The following is a 15,326-nucleotide window of genomic DNA, read 5'->3' as shown; positions in this document are numbered from 1 at the left end:
AAAGAATCACCAAAGCAATTTTTTTTAACATATATTAACATACATTGTATTTGAATTCTAACAATTACATACTACATAGAATAAAAAATTAATTCATATCATTTTATAATCATGATATGAAACATTCCATCACAACAGAATAAAATGCTATAAGCTCACTATTCAGGTAGTAGGTCATCACCCAATTCTTCATTGTCAAAATCTTCAAAGTCAAGAGGTTTACCCATCCCTGTTCGTGGTCTCAAAGGCTGAGGCCCTAATGGATCCATATAGGATGTATCTGATAAAAGAAAATTTTTAGTTCGAGTATTGGTAGGTATATATGGATTTGAGTTGAAAAAATTAGATTTTTCCATAATTAACTTTCAATTCCACGAGTTGTTCAAAAAACGCTACAAATGTTAGTTTATTAATCTCACTTACCACTATTATCTAATCCAGAATCATTACTTCCTGCGCTATTCCGGAAGTTCATCATTTGTGAAGATTCTAAATTTCTACCTGCCGAACTTCTTGCGCTGGTTGATACATTTTCCATTACTACACTGAATCCTGAACTGGCGCTCGAAGTTAAGCCTCTATTGCCCCTTCTAGAACCTGAAAGAATGGCAATTTCATCGATAAAATTCTACAATTACAAAGATTGATTTTATGGAGACCTAGAGAGAATCTCAATATACTGATTTTTTCACGCAAGAACCTACTGCTGCAGCTTTCGAGTAGTTTATCTCTCAAAAAAAGTAACCGTAGATGGAAATGTGATACATATTCTGAAAAAGCAACTCTTTTTGTAATAAATCTGAGAATTTCATCCATCTCGGCGCAACCGTTCGATCTTGACAAATTTTTAACTGAACCCATCTTTTTCAGGGTTTTGCGAAGGTCAGCTTTCCAGTCGTTTATCTCTCAATAAAAGTAACCGTAGACGGAAATGTGATAGATATTCTGAAAGAGCAACTCCACTAGTGATAAATCTGAGAATTTCATCCATCTCGGCGCAATCGTTCGGTCTCGAGGAATTTTAAACTGAACCCATCTTTTTCAGGATTTTTCGAAGGTCAGCTTTCGAGTCGTTTATCTCTCAAAAAAAGTAACCGTAGATGGAAATGTGATACATATTCTGAAAGAGCAACTCTTCTTGTAATAAATCTGAGAATTTCATCCATCTCGGCGCAACCGTTTGGTCTTGACGAATTTTTAACTGAACCCATCTTTTTCAGGATTTTTCCTAGGTCAGCTCTCGAGTCGTTTATCTCTCAATAAAAGTAACCGTAGATGGAAATGTGATACATATTCTGAAAGAGCAACTCTTCTAGTAATAAATCTGAGAAGTTCATCCATCTCGGCGCAACCGTTCGGTCTTGACGAATTTTTAACTGAACCTAGCTTTTTCAGCGTATCTGAGTTGTTTACTTGTTTCAACAAGATAGTCAATTCAAACAGTAAAACTCACCTGGACGGCTGCTGTTGACCCTTTCCCTAACCTCCTTGGTCCTCTCTAGCTTCTTCAATTCCATCACGTAATCTTGAGTCTCCCTCATTCCCAAATCGCTGCACAATCTAACCAAATAACGTAGACACTCTGCATTCTCTGGAAACTGCTTGTGTATAGCTTGGTACAGTGTCAAAGCTCTTTAAAAAGAAATCCTCATCAGTTTTGACCCAATTTGCTATCTCCATTGACCTATATTTGAGTCAACTACCTATATATTACCAAAAATGACATGAGTACCCACTAAAACTCGTCACGGACTGGTCATTTCCCGATGAATCACCTGACTTCTTTACCTACATCCGTTTTTCTCACCTGTGCATGTTTCCGCTTCTTCTATAACAAGCAGCTACCATCATGTTCCACTTCGGTTCGTTTGGTTGCATTATGGCAGCTTTCTCGAAATAAACCAAGGCCTTTTCCACCACTTGCATCTCGATGTAGTACGATCCTAACCACTCGATCACCGACAAATTGGCTGGGAAGTATCTGAAAGACTTCATCACACTTACTGATGGATGCGGTCTACTCTTAGCGACTACAAACCTCCAAGTGATAGTGATAGGCTTGCTGTTTGTCCCCTTCGCGATCGTACAATTCTCCCAGCTTTTGCAAGGCTTCAGCGTCCGCCGGGACCAAGCCTAAAAGCTGTTGGTAGGTGTCTGCCGCGGCTTCGGCGTCTTGCATCAAATCTAAAACGTGCGCAGTTTGGTATATCACACAGGGGAGTAGCGCCAAGGATCCGGTGAATTGCTGGAAGCACTCCAAGGCCCTCTCGAAGTGTCCTTGGTCCTTCAGAGCAAGACCTGAAAATGATAGCGTTTTCGAGATAAAGGGTGTTGAAGTTAGGATTTTTTTCGAGTTTTTCTCTTATACACAATAAGGTGAGTTTTTGACTCGTACGAATATTTTAACAGTAGATTCTTGAGGATAAAAGAGTTCGGCCCTGATAAAAAGATATAGCCATTTTAAGTTTTCATAATGAGCTGTGCCCAACCCTGGAAAACCAAAATTACTATTTTATAGCTATATCTGTGACACCTGTGTTAGTCCAAAGAGCCTCTTTGCAGTAACATCTCCTCGAAGCCATCCTAGATACTGGAGAGAACTTTGGAACTGGAGGGTGAGCTGTAGACGACCTATAGTGGCTAGAACAGCTCTTATAGGGAGTACAATAGCTCCCAAAGTCGCAGTGCTATAAAACCTTCTAGAAATCCTCAATCTACACTCATTAACTCACCTAAATTATAAGTAGCCTCGAAATGATTCGGTGCCAACTCCAGAGCAGCCTCGAAACAACTTATAGCCCTCTCCTGTTGACCCTGCGCCATCAGGCATGCACCCAAATTCACGAATCCTTCCGGTATCTTAACCGGGGAAGATTCTACAACTTGCCCGTAAGTTAACGCGGTCTCATAGTCCCCTTGCTGCAAAATATGATTAGTATTATTCGCCGAATCTTTGTGCCCAAGTATATACTGAACTTGCCAAGAAATAGATGAACGACAGATTCACAGCAGCGTTTATAGCTATGTTAGAATCCTTCTCGAAAGCCTTCAAAGTATTCACAGCCTCTGGTAGCTGCTTCTGCTTCAGAAACATCACGGCCTTGTTGATTTCCAGTTCGGACGCTAATCTGGCGTATTCCGACTTCTTTATGGTGGCAACGCACCAGTCGTAACCTGCAACACTCAAGAATATGCGTTTGTCAAGCAGATTTTATGACGGTCAAGTTCTAACCTGCGCTGAACGAGTCACCAATAAGTGGTGCAATCAATTTGGCGGCATTTAAGATGCAGTATTCAGCCTCTCTGCGTTTCTGAATTTCGTATCGGTGCAGATCGTCATTTCTGATGGCTCTAGCGATGAAGGATTCTTCAGGATTGTCCTAAAACCGAGAAGATTGGTAGGTACCGTTAAACTTGGATCCATAGACTTTTCGTGGTTCATACCTGTTCCATGTTGTATTTGTCTTCATCGTCCATATTCATAGGAACCGATAAAAGAGATGTGAAGGCATTTTTCATCTGGTCCGTATCTTCCAGAGCTCTGCAGCAAACCACCAGGTGCAGACCAGCCCTATGACAGGCCTGCTCGCTCATTATATACTCCAAGTTGGTCACAGCTTCCACCCATTGTCCCATCTTGATGAAAACCATGGCTATGTTGTGCATTATTTTAATCCTTGAATTAAATCGTATCAGACATACGTAGACACAGAAGAATATGAAATGAACCTTAGGTTTTTATGAACGTTGGACATCTGATCCAAGGCCATACGGAACATCTTGATGGCCATATCGTAGCGACCCTGCTTGAAGTAGATGTTGCCCATGTTGATCTTAAGGCGGTAACCGTTGGTGAACATCCGATTCTTGATGATCATCTGGTAGGTGTTTAGAGCTTCTTGGTAGAGTTCATTGGCCGCATATTGGTTGCCGAGATTAAATAGGACCTGAAGGGAATTGATTATCTTGACTTTGGGTCCTTCCCCACTGCATAATCAACTCACCTCGAATGTTAAATCCATATTATGGGTCTCTGCCATCTTCACCTGCTCCTGAATCTTTATCAGAGCTCTTTCCTTGTTTGAAGCTTCTTTGGCCTTGGACAAAGCGCGTCTAAAGTCTCCTGCCGCGCTAGCTTTGCATGATTCTTCCACCAAATCCATGATTTTCATTTCTTGAAGGCGTATTCTTTCCTCGGGGCTTTAATTTCGAAAAAAAAACTCTGAGAGCTTGAATACCTTCTCAAAAGAAAGCTTCCCTGATATTAGTGGGAATCTTGAAGGTTCGATACCTACGAGTCGTCTTTTTGTAGCTCCAAGGGTGGCACTGGCATCGAAGAAGACTGAAATGTTGGATCGAACGTTTTCCCATGCGAGGTATAGCCAGCTCCTCTGACTGCTGTCATTGGCCTATTAGGGACCGCTGCCGTTCCTGACCGAAGGCTTGAAGCTGCTGTTCTTGTGGATGAGCGCAATGTCCCCGTGTTGACTTTGAAACTTGATGGTGGTTTAAGGGCTGTGCCAGATCGTGATTCAACACCAGTACGGAAAGGCGTGCTTGGTACCGCCATATTGCCAGGTTTCTGAAGCTTATTTGGAGTTGTTATATGGATTGGTAATGAATCAAAAACCTAGCCTGACCTATGTTCGAATAACTCTCAGTTCTACCTCTTTATATTTTTCTGAACGTTTCATTAATTTGAATATGTCATCCTAAGTCCTGAACTTTGAGATGCAATAATGTAAAATAGTGCCATATATCTTTAATCTCTCCCCAATTCTAACAGAATAATCGCAAAAATAGGTATAGGTTTTTGATTTTGCGGGTTTGAATTGAAATGAAGGCCTAAATCGTTTAGCACCAATAAAGCTTTTTACATAGACATTAATCGGAGTAATGAGCCCATGGCTCATTACTCATTACATTATGGTACCATACTGCACACCATTCCAAGTTTTACTGCACGTTCTTCATTTATATCGCTGGTCAATTCGATTTTGCTTTATTTTGAAAAAAAAATTTGTATACGCCACTTACTTCTATAGCAGAGCCTAGGTGCATTACTGGTTTTGGAGTTGACATTCTCGAAATTTTATTTGCTTCTCCATCAGCACTAACCAGTAATCTTTCTTGATCTGATTTAGAACTCATCATAGTTGATGGTGTATGCATATCAATCTAACTATGGACTATTGAAGAAATAATTAAAAAAGAACAACTCTTCAAAAATAACTCTTTCTTTGGAAATTACAGAAAGAACAATATTTCGATACAAACAATGAACTGTTTCCATAACAACAAGAATTCAAATGTGTAGAGATGGGTTCAAAATGGAAATACTTTAATTAATCCTTCCGTATAAAATCGCCATCAATAATAATGATTCCTTTTAATTATTCTCATTTCATCACTGTAATAAGAATAAGGCGAATTTTTCAAATTTCCCACCAAATTCGATAAACATGTCATTTTATTGGTTAATTCACCCCATTTGAAGGTTATTCTTCGTTGAATGAAATAATGGCAGTGTCACAAACGTCGAGTTGAAATTGAATGAATTTTTCAATTTGGGGGTTATTTATGTGTCAATATTTTTTGCTTCTGTGTCGTTTTTATTATATCCGATTCGAGCCCGCTTGAATTCGGGCCCCAAAGTCCTATTTTTTCTTGAATCGAAAAGTTTCATTTTCTCATAATCGATAATACAATATGGCCTCCACTGTGGATCTCTCAAGATACGGAGATTTGTGTAGATTATGTGCCACCAAAACAACCCTTATACTGGGAATACATATTTTCGAAAATGAGGGATCTCTCAGGGAAGTCAGGAAAAAAATTGAATGCTGTCTTCCACTTCAGGTAGGTCGAATACGAATTTTCACCATTGTTTTTAAAAATACTAATCCATTCTTTTGATGTTATTCGTTTATTTTTGTTTTTACGTTTTCAGATACATCAAACAGATGCTCTACCTAAAATGATATGTGAGAGTTGCTTGTACAAGTTAGAATTGCTCTTTGAATTTCGTGAAAGAAGTGTAAGAACAGAGAAACTTCTTCAAGACTTGGTGAAAGAACTCGACAATGAGAAGATACAACAAGAAGGGGCATTGAATGTTATCTCAATGGATCATAATGGTTTAATTATGATTCCAGACCATCATCTGATTGGACATCAAATACAAAACGTTCAAATGGATTTATCACATTTGAATCAAAGAGATAGTATTGTGGTAGAACACAACTTGATTTTAGGTAAGACTCCAGCTAGTTGAATTTAAGTTTTTACTAAAATTTCTATTACTTTTACTAGCCCAATCACATCAATCGGATGTTAACTTGGATCCGAGTAGCCAAAGTTTGGCTAGTTTGGATTTGAACCATCATGATTTTACCACCCAAGATTTGTCCAATCATAGTTTGCAAGCTCAAGAAGCTTTGCTGATGAATAGTGCCAATACTCATGATCTTCATGATGCTCAATTTACTGAAGAGAACCTGGATATGATACATCAACAAAATATTATGCACCAACAGCACCAAATATTACAAGAACAGTATAGACTTCCTCATGAGCTGACTGTAGAGAATATTACTTTGGAGGAATTATCTCATAGTGATGCTATTCATCAGATGCAAAGGGTATGATAAGATACATTGAATTTGTTCTCTCTGAAATTTTTATTATTTGAAAATTTAAATGGTTGCTTATGTCATGATTCTGTATTCTTTTAGGATAAACATGAAATGTTCAGTGGAAATAAAGGCATTAATCAAATGAGTTATTCGCATACACGGCATCAGAATGTTTCTTCTGAGCATTGCAATATTCAAATGACTAGTGATTCTTCATCTAATGATAATATCAAGTTAGAATCTCTTAGCCACCATGAAGATAGTAATAACACTGAAACGCAGCTTCTAATAGAGAATGATCGGTTAAGCAGTGAGGAAGATAAAGTAAGTTCATATAAAAATGTATTATTGTATATTTCTGCCAGTCCCACTAATTGACATACTTAATTTTTGTTTTTAATTTTAGATGTATCTTCTACAACAGCACAATGATTTATTAGATAGAATTAATGCCAATACAACAGAAAATATATTTTGTAATGTTTGTGGTTCTGATTTTTCAAGCAAAGAGTCTTTCGAAGAGCATTATACGTCACATTTCACGAAATGCCACATATGTTTTGTGGTGTATACTAGTGAAGACATGTTGAATGCTCATATAAAGCAAGAGCATCAAACTGTTATGAATGAAATACACAAAACTTTGCCAATGGAAGAAATTAAGGTGAGTTTTTTTCGAATATTAATACATCTTGAAAATTTTGTTCCAAGTATTTCATGTCTGTAGAGTGTTTTGTTTATTTATAATCTTCCCCAATATTTTAATAGCCTATCAAAACAAGATTAAAAAGAGCTGTTAAATCACCCAACAAAGTAGTAGAAACCTGTGATGATAACAATGAAGATGGTGGTAATTATGATGATAATAGAGAAGCATCAAATCCGACTCGAGAGGCCGAAGAGGTGAAAAATGACATTAAAGAAGGATTGAAACCAAACAGTGAAGAAAATAAGTCACAACAGAGAAAAAAATGGACCCCAAAGGTAAATATGGTTCTTATTATGAAAAATGTTCAACTTAACATCTTATATCAATTTAGGTATGTAAAGAATGTGGAAAAGTGTACACTACAAATTATAAATTGAACGAGCATATGAGGAAGCACACTGGGGAGAAACCGTACAAGTGTGGTTCATGTGAGAAAAGTTTTAGATCGAAAATTGGACTTGCGCAACATGAAGCAAAACATACAGGTAAATTCATGTTGAAATCCCCCATAATCGTATTCATATCTATAGTTATTGATATTTTCAATTATGCATAAAATGGGAAGTTTAATTTGAGTTTTATTTCAGGACAGTACGAGTTTTCATGTCCTACCTGTGGAAAAGGATTTCAGTGTCGCAGTTATCTCATGGTTCATCAGAGAGTACACTCTGATGTTAAACCATGGCCATGCTCAACTTGTGGGGCTAATTTCAAAACTAAACAGTCTCTCTTAGACCATACTAACCGTCATCTGGGAGTGAAACCTTTCATTTGCGACGTTTGTGGCAGAGGTTTCATAACTAAAGGTGAGTTCGTTCAATGCTTCTGTCCTTTCAGAAAGCCTGCAAAAAACAAAACCATATTTTAATGGCCTACTCCGCAGATAAAATTTTTCACAAAACATTAACTTTTCAAGATAATGAATGATGAAATTCCAGGTTTATGCAAGGCTCATCAAAAAATACACAATGGTTTGGACAATAGAAAATACTCCTGTAAAATCTGTAATAAAATGTTTGTCTCCAAAAGTTATCTGCAAACCCATTTGAAAATTCACACAGGAGAGAAGCCATATGCTTGTGAGGTTGGTAAATCTATTAAATTATCTTAAATTATAGAATTAAAACAATAATGTCGAATATTTCAGGTGTGCAATAAAGGTTTTTTGACAAGGGTCGATTTGAAGATACATTCAACGTTGCATACTGGGGAAAAAGCCTACGTTTGTGAGATATGTGGGAAGGCTTTCGCTAGAAGAGATGCCTTGAGGTGCCATAGGAGATCGCACACAGGGGAAAGACCTTATAGGTAAATTACTCTCGCATTTCATGGAATACAAGTGTGAAGTATCGTTCTATTCAGTTTTTATTTTCATGAATACCTTTTACTTTTCAGCTGTGATATTTGCGGACAGACGTTCACACAATTCACCCCAATGGCCATACATAAGAGGTTGCACACAGGTGAAAGACCTTATTCATGTGAAGTTTGTAAAAAGACCTTCGTCTCTCGATCAACGATGATGTCTCATGCCAAAAAACATGTTACTTAAAAATGCTTCCTAAAACAAAATATATGTATAAGACTGTATAATTTTATTGAGATTTATTTTTAATTTTTTACAAATAAATGTGATCGAAAATTCTGCATGTTTTCTTACATGAATTGAGCAACGAAAAGAACGTTCTGAAAATGGACAAAGTGGGAAGAATTTCTATGAAACAGTTCTCACCTAGGAGTAAAAAGCATAAATTTTTTTCCACTTCTATGTTTCCCTACATGGCTTGGTCATTTCTAAAGAATAAAGAAGAGAAAGTGGACAACATGGAAAAATATCTTTGAAACAGTTCTAATCTTGAAGTATAAATTCTTATGATAAATGCGAAAAATACATTCATTTTTAATTTTTACATCATACTTGAGAATTTTCAAATTCAATGGGCGGGGCTAGACGGATACTGACTTATGGTGGGAGGAGTCAAGGAAATTGGCATGATTTATCAATTCTGATTGGACAGCCAAATTACCTAAGATAGAGCCTAAGTAGCAGCTAGGTAGGATAAATAACTGCATCAGACTTATATAACCAGAGTTGTCTCTGCTTATAACTGATTTAAAAGTCACTTTGGGAAGTTCAGATATACTCCAGGAAAAAACACTAGTAGGTGCTTGAGCAGTCAATTCGTATGAAAATTTCCACATATCTGCACCTATTATCCCCGAAAGATCGGTATTCTATCAATACATCTTGGCTTTTTTGTTATATGTGCTTCAACAATGGTTAAATCTATTATTTCTCAAAGAACAATACTCAACATTCCTGACAGGGTCAGATAGGGCCTTATTTTTGACGTGTGGTGTATGCCATTATCAAAACAGCAACAAAGTCCCATTTGACGAAGCCTATAATTAAGCCCAATTATTACGAAAATGTATTCATATTTTTCATTCACGATAAAACTATGGAAAATTCAATCCAAATGGAAATGACACTCGATTTCCAACATTCAAGTCAATGTTTACATCTGTTTACGACATACGTGACTTGCTATGTTATTCGAGGGGGTAAAACACTCTCGTTCGAATAAATATTAAGAAAGTTTATATTTAGAGAATGTGTGAAATGTAGGATTTCCCTGCATTAAATAGCTTCTTCTCGGCCTAGAAGAAATTCAACTCGATTTCAAAGTTATTTAGGTTAGATCCAAAATGGCAAGTACCTCGACTGAAGGGAAAAAACCGTGGGATGAAAACAATTTAAGGAAGTATTGTTTGAATTTTGGAGATGTACCCAGGTATCAATTCGACGATCCAAGAGTAGACGAATGTATACGTTCAAATGTAAGTTTTTATTTATTATTTACATCCCCAAATGATACAAATATTCAGTTCAATCTTGGTACTATTAGCTACTTTCAGAAGCCAGTGGTAATATTGGGAACAAATTTAGTAAAGCCAGCTGTCGAAAAATGGAATTTAGCATATATGGAAGAGAATATGGGCGCAGCCTTGAATACTGTATATTTTTCCAAGACCCACAAATTCAAATATTTCGATGAGAATAAGATGCTCAGCCAAACTAATCCTAAAGGGGTACAGTTCACACCACCTATAAGAAAAATAGAAATGCCCATCAGTGAGTTCATAAAGACAATGAATTCTTGGAAGCAAGGGGAGGAAAGGTGAAACATTCAATTTATAGTTGATTATTATGAAAAAACTTTATTTTTCAGACTTTACATGCAGCAGTCCTTAACTTCGGCAGTTGGTACAAATATAGTTCAAGATTTTGTTAATTTCAATTGGAAATGGATAACTTTCAAACAGAAATTGCATAGATGGGGAAAGCTAACATCGAATTTACTCTATATATCTATGGAAGGCAATGTAACACCTTGTCATTACGATGAACAAGAAAATTTTTTTGCACAAGTATTGGGATATAAAAGATGTATATTATTTTCTCCAGATCAATTTCAGTGTATGTATCCCCATCCTGTGCATCATCCTCATGATAGACAAAGCATGGTAAGGAATTAAGAAAATCAAATTAGTGTCTATAAAAGTTCTGAGCTGTATACCCATAAGGAATTTGGTTTTATCTCTTGTTAATCAACATAGAAAGCATACATTTATTCATCCAGCTATAATAGAGTTGTATATTTTATATTGGTATTGCCATTTATTCAGAAAAATCTCTTTAGGTAGACATAGACAAACCTGACCTTGTTAGATTCCCAAAATTTGGAGAAGCTAAAGGAATAGAAGCTGTAATTGGCCCTGGGGAGGTTCTCTATATACCAATTTATTGGTGGCATCATGTTGAATCTTTAATGAGAATGGGCCCTACTATCACAGTCAACTTCTGGTATAAGGTATCCTTGGTAAATGTTTAAAATAAATTTATACTAACAGATTTTTCATAGGCTGGACCCACCGTCATTCAGTATCCCCTCAAGGATCATCAGAAAGTGTCGATCATGAGGAATATAGAAAAAATGGTTCTTGAAGTACTGAGAGATCCTAAAGAAGTTGGACCTCTTTTGAAAAATGTAGTATTAGGACGATTCGAAGATTAAGCACATTGTACTTTGGACTGGGACTCTCGGTTGCTATGTTTTTATTGTATTAATATTTATTTATTTTATTAAGTAACCTAAGATTTTATATTCTAAATTTTTCCTTGTATTTTTACTTGCCATTATGTAGATCTGTAATTGTACAGCTGCTCTTTTATATCTGCAGTCAAAAAAAGTTATTTTTGATTCAAATTTAGAGTTGTTCTCTGAAAGAATAACGAATAAAGTACATATTTTAGATATTCCCGGAAATTTTATTTAAAATTTTAAATTTTCATAGAATCCAGAGCCATAAAAAAATGGTTTCTATTTCTATGAGTGCTCGTACCTTAAATGTCAAAAATTTAACCTAACTTTTGTTTTTATCATTTGTCGAATTCTGAAATTTCGATGTCAGTGTCGAAAGGCATTTGATCGTCGATGTGAAATTTTGGAAAACCAATTAAATTAAAACTTTATGATATAATAATCCACGACATGGGTGGAAATACTAGTAGAACAAGAAAAATAACAATAGAAAATGATAATGCAGCTAACGTTATAAAAGTATCAGATGATGTTGTCGAACGCCTTAAAGGAAAACAAAGTTGGTATTTCTTGAAAATATATTCGTTCTGATGGCATTTCACCCTGTCCTGTAACTCAATCAAACCTTTTTCAAGCCACTCGTTATTGATTTCTGTATGAGGTTGATTATATAACTCTATTTTTTTTCTGGCAGAACAGGTAAGAAATCAAGAGCCAGAGGAATCATTATCCGCATCCAACAATGTTCAGATTCTTGGAGTTCCTTTATTTCTGCAAGAACCTAGTCTAACCTCGCTTCAAATTCGGCAGCAAAAGCTGGAGGAATTAAAGAAAAATGATGAGTACTGGGAAAATAGGATCAAGAATTTAGAAGATTGTCATAAGAAGATAAACGATATTATGGAGGAAGAATACAAGAAGACTGTGAGTATTGAAAAGGATTGCTTTAAAACTACTCTTGATATACAGGGTGTCCCACCTGTGGTTAAATATATATTGCACTTGTTTAAAATTTTCTACAGACAGGTAGGTTTACCTTCTTTTTTGAAATAATTTCAAGGATTTATGACTCCCAGTTATGCCGTAGATGGTTACCAACTACAATTATCTGTTAACTTCTAATAGGCACCCTGTATATGTAATGTTTGATTGAAAGCAAGTAAAACATGACCAACAATTTTTTATAGTTGGATACTAAGAAGGTGCCACTGAAGGATTCTAGAGAAATATCAAAACTTTTACCGCCATGTCATGATGTTCAACAGGAGGTCTTAGCTTGTTATAAGGAGAATGCAAAAAACCCAATGAAATGTTCAAATATTGTACAAGCTTTTCAAGATTGTGTAGATGAGAAGAGGACCGATATAATGGCAGGAAGGTGCTGAGCAAACACGTTGGAAAGAATGTAATAGATTATACAAATACAGAAATTATGTATTTAGTCTTCTTGTAAATATGAAAAAACTCAATTGAACAAATATCATTTTATTTCTCCATCAAATACATCAATATATCTCAAGTTTAGCAGCAGAAAATATTAGTATGGATATAATAATCTCAACATCTTGTACATCAATAAAATTAAATAAATCACATTTCAACAATATCACCCCAGGTAATCACAACAAAAACTGTTGACCATTCATGTTGGAACTTCGGGTAGTGTTTTTTGGACTTCTTTGGTTTGCTCTCAACAGGTTCTGGAACTAATGCATTTTCATTATGTGAAATTTTTAATGAGAGCAAAATATTTCACCTTCTGCATGTGGTAGGTTGAAACAGTTCCAACCTATCTCTCCAGCTGCTTCTAAACCAAGTAGTGAAGTATTTGGGAAATGAGCATTGAATATGAGGGATTCCTTCTTTTTTCCTTTTTTTGCTTGGCAGCATACTCTTAAAGCAATGCTATTACTCCTCATAATGATGTTCTTTTTGAACTGAAAGTGAATTGTGTAAAATTACAGGGTATCGTATCACCTCTTTCATAATGCAAAAGAGCAGAGTAAGAACCCCCCCCACTAGACGCAACTGTTGCAAAAAATCTACTAATGCAAGGCTCACCTTCAGCAGTTCTTCATTCAGTTCTTCTTCAGTGAGCTCACTACCTCTTATAACAAATGAAGCAGCATTAAAATTTGGTTCCGTACCCCGTTCTTTTGTGAACGCTATGCAGAACGTTTCATTTTTGTTTCGAGTTATCTCAGGAATTTCCTTTTGTTTGTTGAAAGCGTCTATACCATGGATAAGCCCGCCTCCAAGTGCTAATTCTTCTGGTTTAGTTCTAAAATTTATTTTTGAATGAGTTCATATAGATACTTTTTCCCCAATGTGTTGAAAATCACCAGTGTTCAAGAAGCTATCATATAAGGAACAACAAACTTATTTGTAGATCCAAGCTGGTAAATTTGACTTAAAAATAATCGACTTACTATCTTGTTTGTCAGAGCATGCTCAATATAAATGATATATAAATATTTTAGATGAATCCTTTTTTCACGATTTGATTCCGTGTAGAAATAATCGACATTTCAAAATACCTGTTTTTTTTTTTTAAGAAAACAAGATTATTATTTCCAATTCCTACTGCACATCAACCCCTATAAACAAAAAGCTGCAAGAATGCAGTTAAACTCAAGCTATGAATACTTTGGAAAAAAGCAAACCAGTATAATAAGGTCTGCAGGAAATAAAATGAAAGCTACTCACTCCTTCAGAATAATCTTGAACAAATGATCAACAGAGCTTCGTATATCATATTCATCGAAGAGAAGGAGACATTTGACTTCCTCACTTGGTTTAATATGTTTTTCCAAGAGACCTGGGTTTTTCTTTAGTTTGGAAAAATTGCAGTAAAACATAGTAGTTCTTATTCCAGGTATGACAGGCAGAAACAACGTATCAAAAATTGATCCATATCTGTTTTCTACATCTTGAGAGAAATATGAGACAACCTTTGGGCATGTTAATATGCAAAAACTTATGTTTCTGCTTATTATCTCCTTATTAAAATATTCTACAACTGAACATGTGTATGAAATAAGAATTGTTTTTGTGTATTTTCAACAACCTACATTTCATTTGCTGAAAAGTGTTTGTGTCTTCATGTAAAGAAATGTATTCATTCAGATTGTAATGTCTCCCGAATAAAACAATTGCAGCACTTGCATTGTTGAAATGTAAATTACCACTGTCTTTAAAAAAAACATTTCCACGATCTTGGTAGCATGTCACCCAACAAGGCTGGGACCTCTTTTTAAGAAGCCTTTCAGCAATCGATCCCCATGATTTTTTCACATTCATAACGTTATCTAAATCTTTATCATTCAAATATTCGAATATGATATCCAGTAAAGGATAAACAGATTCCAGTCTTTCACCAAGTTCGAAGTTTTCCTTCATCTCTATACTCAAAGCTGGAGGTTTTACTTTATCTAAAGATGTGAGACAGACGCAACAATAAAGTATATCCCTAAAGAAGAGAATACTTCAATTAGAGTTACGAGAGTCCTTTTCGAGAAATTACCATTGTTCCCCATTTATAATTACAAAAGGGTCCATAACAAGACCTATAGAGAGTTGTAATTGATCAATGCAGTTTTTCCAGATGAAAACGTTGCACACGGGAAAATTCAATGTTTTCTTTTGATGCTGGGGCTGGGAAATAAGTAAACACAGAAAAATACAAACCAGGAAAAACAATGCTGCCAAATGGTATTTTCAGATATTTCAACTCGGACTTTTTTCTTCTATTAAATCCTTCATATTTCTTGATTGGAATGAGACGACTTAACAGTTTTCACACTGCAAGTTTGTAAGAATGCCGTTTGATTTTGCAAAGCACAGGTAAATTGTAAAATAATTCTCTGATTTGAATTT

At 35.7% G+C, this 15,326-nt stretch overlaps 5 protein-coding genes across 7 annotated transcripts; 3 read left to right on the top strand and 2 right to left on the bottom strand.

Annotated features, from left to right (window-relative positions):
* Positions 1-24: 24 nt before the first annotated feature.
* On the bottom strand, positions 25-5,346 carry LOC123320309 (intraflagellar transport protein 88 homolog). Its single transcript, XM_044907924.1, has 13 exons — positions 5,038-5,346; positions 4,296-4,588; positions 4,005-4,200; positions 3,730-3,947; positions 3,445-3,676; positions 3,233-3,380; positions 2,981-3,174; positions 2,733-2,919; positions 2,039-2,298; positions 1,808-1,989; positions 1,454-1,632; positions 424-597; positions 25-280 (listed from the first exon to the last, which is right to left on the bottom strand). The coding sequence occupies exons 1-13, from the start codon at positions 5,170-5,172 to the stop codon at positions 159-161; spliced, it is 2,520 nt and encodes an 839-aa protein (XP_044763859.1). The 5' UTR covers positions 5,173-5,346; the 3' UTR covers positions 25-158.
* Positions 5,347-5,523: 177 nt separating this feature from the next.
* LOC123321069 (zinc finger protein 260-like) lies at positions 5,524-8,989 on the top strand. Its single transcript, XM_044908869.1, has 11 exons — positions 5,524-5,859; positions 5,951-6,254; positions 6,313-6,641; positions 6,735-6,959; positions 7,042-7,299; positions 7,404-7,619; positions 7,676-7,829; positions 7,932-8,150; positions 8,283-8,428; positions 8,492-8,652; positions 8,740-8,989. Exons 1-11 carry the CDS (start codon positions 5,710-5,712, stop codon positions 8,894-8,896), a joined length of 2,319 nt encoding a protein of 772 aa, XP_044764804.1. The 5' UTR covers positions 5,524-5,709; the 3' UTR covers positions 8,897-8,989.
* Positions 8,990-9,687: 698 nt separating this feature from the next.
* On the top strand, positions 9,688-11,665 carry LOC123311440 (hypoxia-inducible factor 1-alpha inhibitor-like). Of its 2 annotated transcripts, none has more exons than XM_044895406.1 (5): positions 9,688-10,185; positions 10,264-10,526; positions 10,578-10,872; positions 11,049-11,219; positions 11,271-11,665. In XM_044895406.1, exons 1-5 carry the CDS (start codon positions 10,054-10,056, stop codon positions 11,421-11,423), a joined length of 1,014 nt encoding a protein of 337 aa, XP_044751341.1. In that variant the 5' UTR covers positions 9,688-10,053; the 3' UTR covers positions 11,424-11,665. The 2 variants fall into 2 exon arrangements, with proteins under 2 accessions (XP_044751341.1, XP_044751352.1); XM_044895417.1 differs by having other exon boundaries at positions 10,045-10,185; positions 10,254-10,526.
* A 119-nt stretch (positions 11,666-11,784) lies between these two features.
* LOC123322857 (MICOS complex subunit MIC19) lies at positions 11,785-12,924 on the top strand. Its single transcript, XM_044910910.1, has 3 exons — positions 11,785-12,009; positions 12,145-12,374; positions 12,638-12,924. The coding sequence occupies exons 1-3, from the start codon at positions 11,901-11,903 to the stop codon at positions 12,833-12,835; spliced, it is 537 nt and encodes a 178-aa protein (XP_044766845.1). The 5' UTR covers positions 11,785-11,900; the 3' UTR covers positions 12,836-12,924.
* Positions 12,920-15,135, bottom strand: LOC123322856. Of its 2 annotated transcripts, none has more exons than XM_044910908.1 (6): positions 14,974-15,135; positions 14,522-14,919; positions 14,157-14,469; positions 13,512-13,731; positions 13,207-13,387; positions 12,920-13,156 (listed from the first exon to the last, which is right to left on the bottom strand). In XM_044910908.1, exons 1-6 carry the CDS (start codon positions 15,006-15,008, stop codon positions 13,041-13,043), a joined length of 1,263 nt encoding a protein of 420 aa, XP_044766843.1. In that variant the 5' UTR covers positions 15,009-15,135; the 3' UTR covers positions 12,920-13,040. The 2 variants fall into 2 exon arrangements, with proteins under 2 accessions (XP_044766843.1, XP_044766844.1); XM_044910909.1 differs by having other exon boundaries at positions 12,920-13,150.
* Positions 15,136-15,326: the final 191 nt, after the last annotated feature.

This window comes from Coccinella septempunctata, chromosome 1, assembly GCF_907165205.1.
Source record: "Coccinella septempunctata chromosome 1, icCocSept1.1, whole genome shotgun sequence".
Classification (NCBI taxonomy): Eukaryota; Metazoa; Arthropoda; class Insecta; order Coleoptera; family Coccinellidae; genus Coccinella; species Coccinella septempunctata.
The sequence above is the reverse complement of the archived record's forward strand: the minus strand, read 5'-3'. Positions and strand labels throughout refer to the sequence as shown.

What these genes read in the sequence shown, in the direction of transcription:
- LOC123320309 (XM_044907924.1), bottom strand. Translation starts at nt 5,172, where the DNA reads ATGCATACACCATCAACTATGATGAGTTCTAAATCAGATCAAGAAAGA. An exon ending in ATATGGATTTAACATTCGAG is followed by an intron (nt 3,948 to 4,004) that starts GTGAGTTGATTA and finishes AATTCCCTTCAG; the next exon opens with GTCCTATTTAATCTCGGCAA. An exon ending in CCTATCACTATCACTTGGAG is followed by an intron (nt 1,990 to 2,038) that starts GTTTGTAGTCGC and finishes AGTGTGATGAAG; the next exon opens with TCTTTCAGATACTTCCCAGC.
- LOC123321069 (XM_044908869.1), top strand. Translation starts at nt 5,710, where the DNA reads ATGGCCTCCACTGTGGATCTCTCAAGATACGGAGATTTGTGTAGATTA. An exon ending in GAAAAAAATGGACCCCAAAG is followed by an intron (nt 7,620 to 7,675) that starts GTAAATATGGTT and finishes ATATCAATTTAG; the next exon opens with GTATGTAAAGAATGTGGAAA. An exon ending in AGAAGCCATATGCTTGTGAG is followed by an intron (nt 8,429 to 8,491) that starts GTTGGTAAATCT and finishes CGAATATTTCAG; the next exon opens with GTGTGCAATAAAGGTTTTTT.
- LOC123311440 (XM_044895406.1), top strand. Translation starts at nt 10,054, where the DNA reads ATGGCAAGTACCTCGACTGAAGGGAAAAAACCGTGGGATGAAAACAAT. An exon ending in ACGAATGTATACGTTCAAAT is followed by an intron (nt 10,186 to 10,263) that starts GTAAGTTTTTAT and finishes AGCTACTTTCAG; the next exon opens with AAGCCAGTGGTAATATTGGG. An exon ending in CAGTCAACTTCTGGTATAAG is followed by an intron (nt 11,220 to 11,270) that starts GTATCCTTGGTA and finishes GATTTTTCATAG; the next exon opens with GCTGGACCCACCGTCATTCA.
- LOC123322857 (XM_044910910.1), top strand. Translation starts at nt 11,901, where the DNA reads ATGGGTGGAAATACTAGTAGAACAAGAAAAATAACAATAGAAAATGAT. An exon ending in ACGCCTTAAAGGAAAACAAA is followed by an intron (nt 12,010 to 12,144) that starts GTTGGTATTTCT and finishes TTTTTCTGGCAG; the next exon opens with AACAGGTAAGAAATCAAGAG. An exon ending in AGGAAGAATACAAGAAGACT is followed by an intron (nt 12,375 to 12,637) that starts GTGAGTATTGAA and finishes AATTTTTTATAG; the next exon opens with TTGGATACTAAGAAGGTGCC.
- LOC123322856 (XM_044910908.1), bottom strand. Translation starts at nt 15,008, where the DNA reads ATGGACCCTTTTGTAATTATAAATGGGGAACAATG. An exon ending in ATTATAAATGGGGAACAATG is followed by an intron (nt 14,920 to 14,973) that starts GTAATTTCTCGA and finishes TCTCTTCTTTAG; the next exon opens with GGATATACTTTATTGTTGCG. An exon ending in TTCAAGATTATTCTGAAGGA is followed by an intron (nt 13,732 to 14,156) that starts GTGAGTAGCTTT and finishes AATAAATTTTAG; the next exon opens with AACTAAACCAGAAGAATTAG.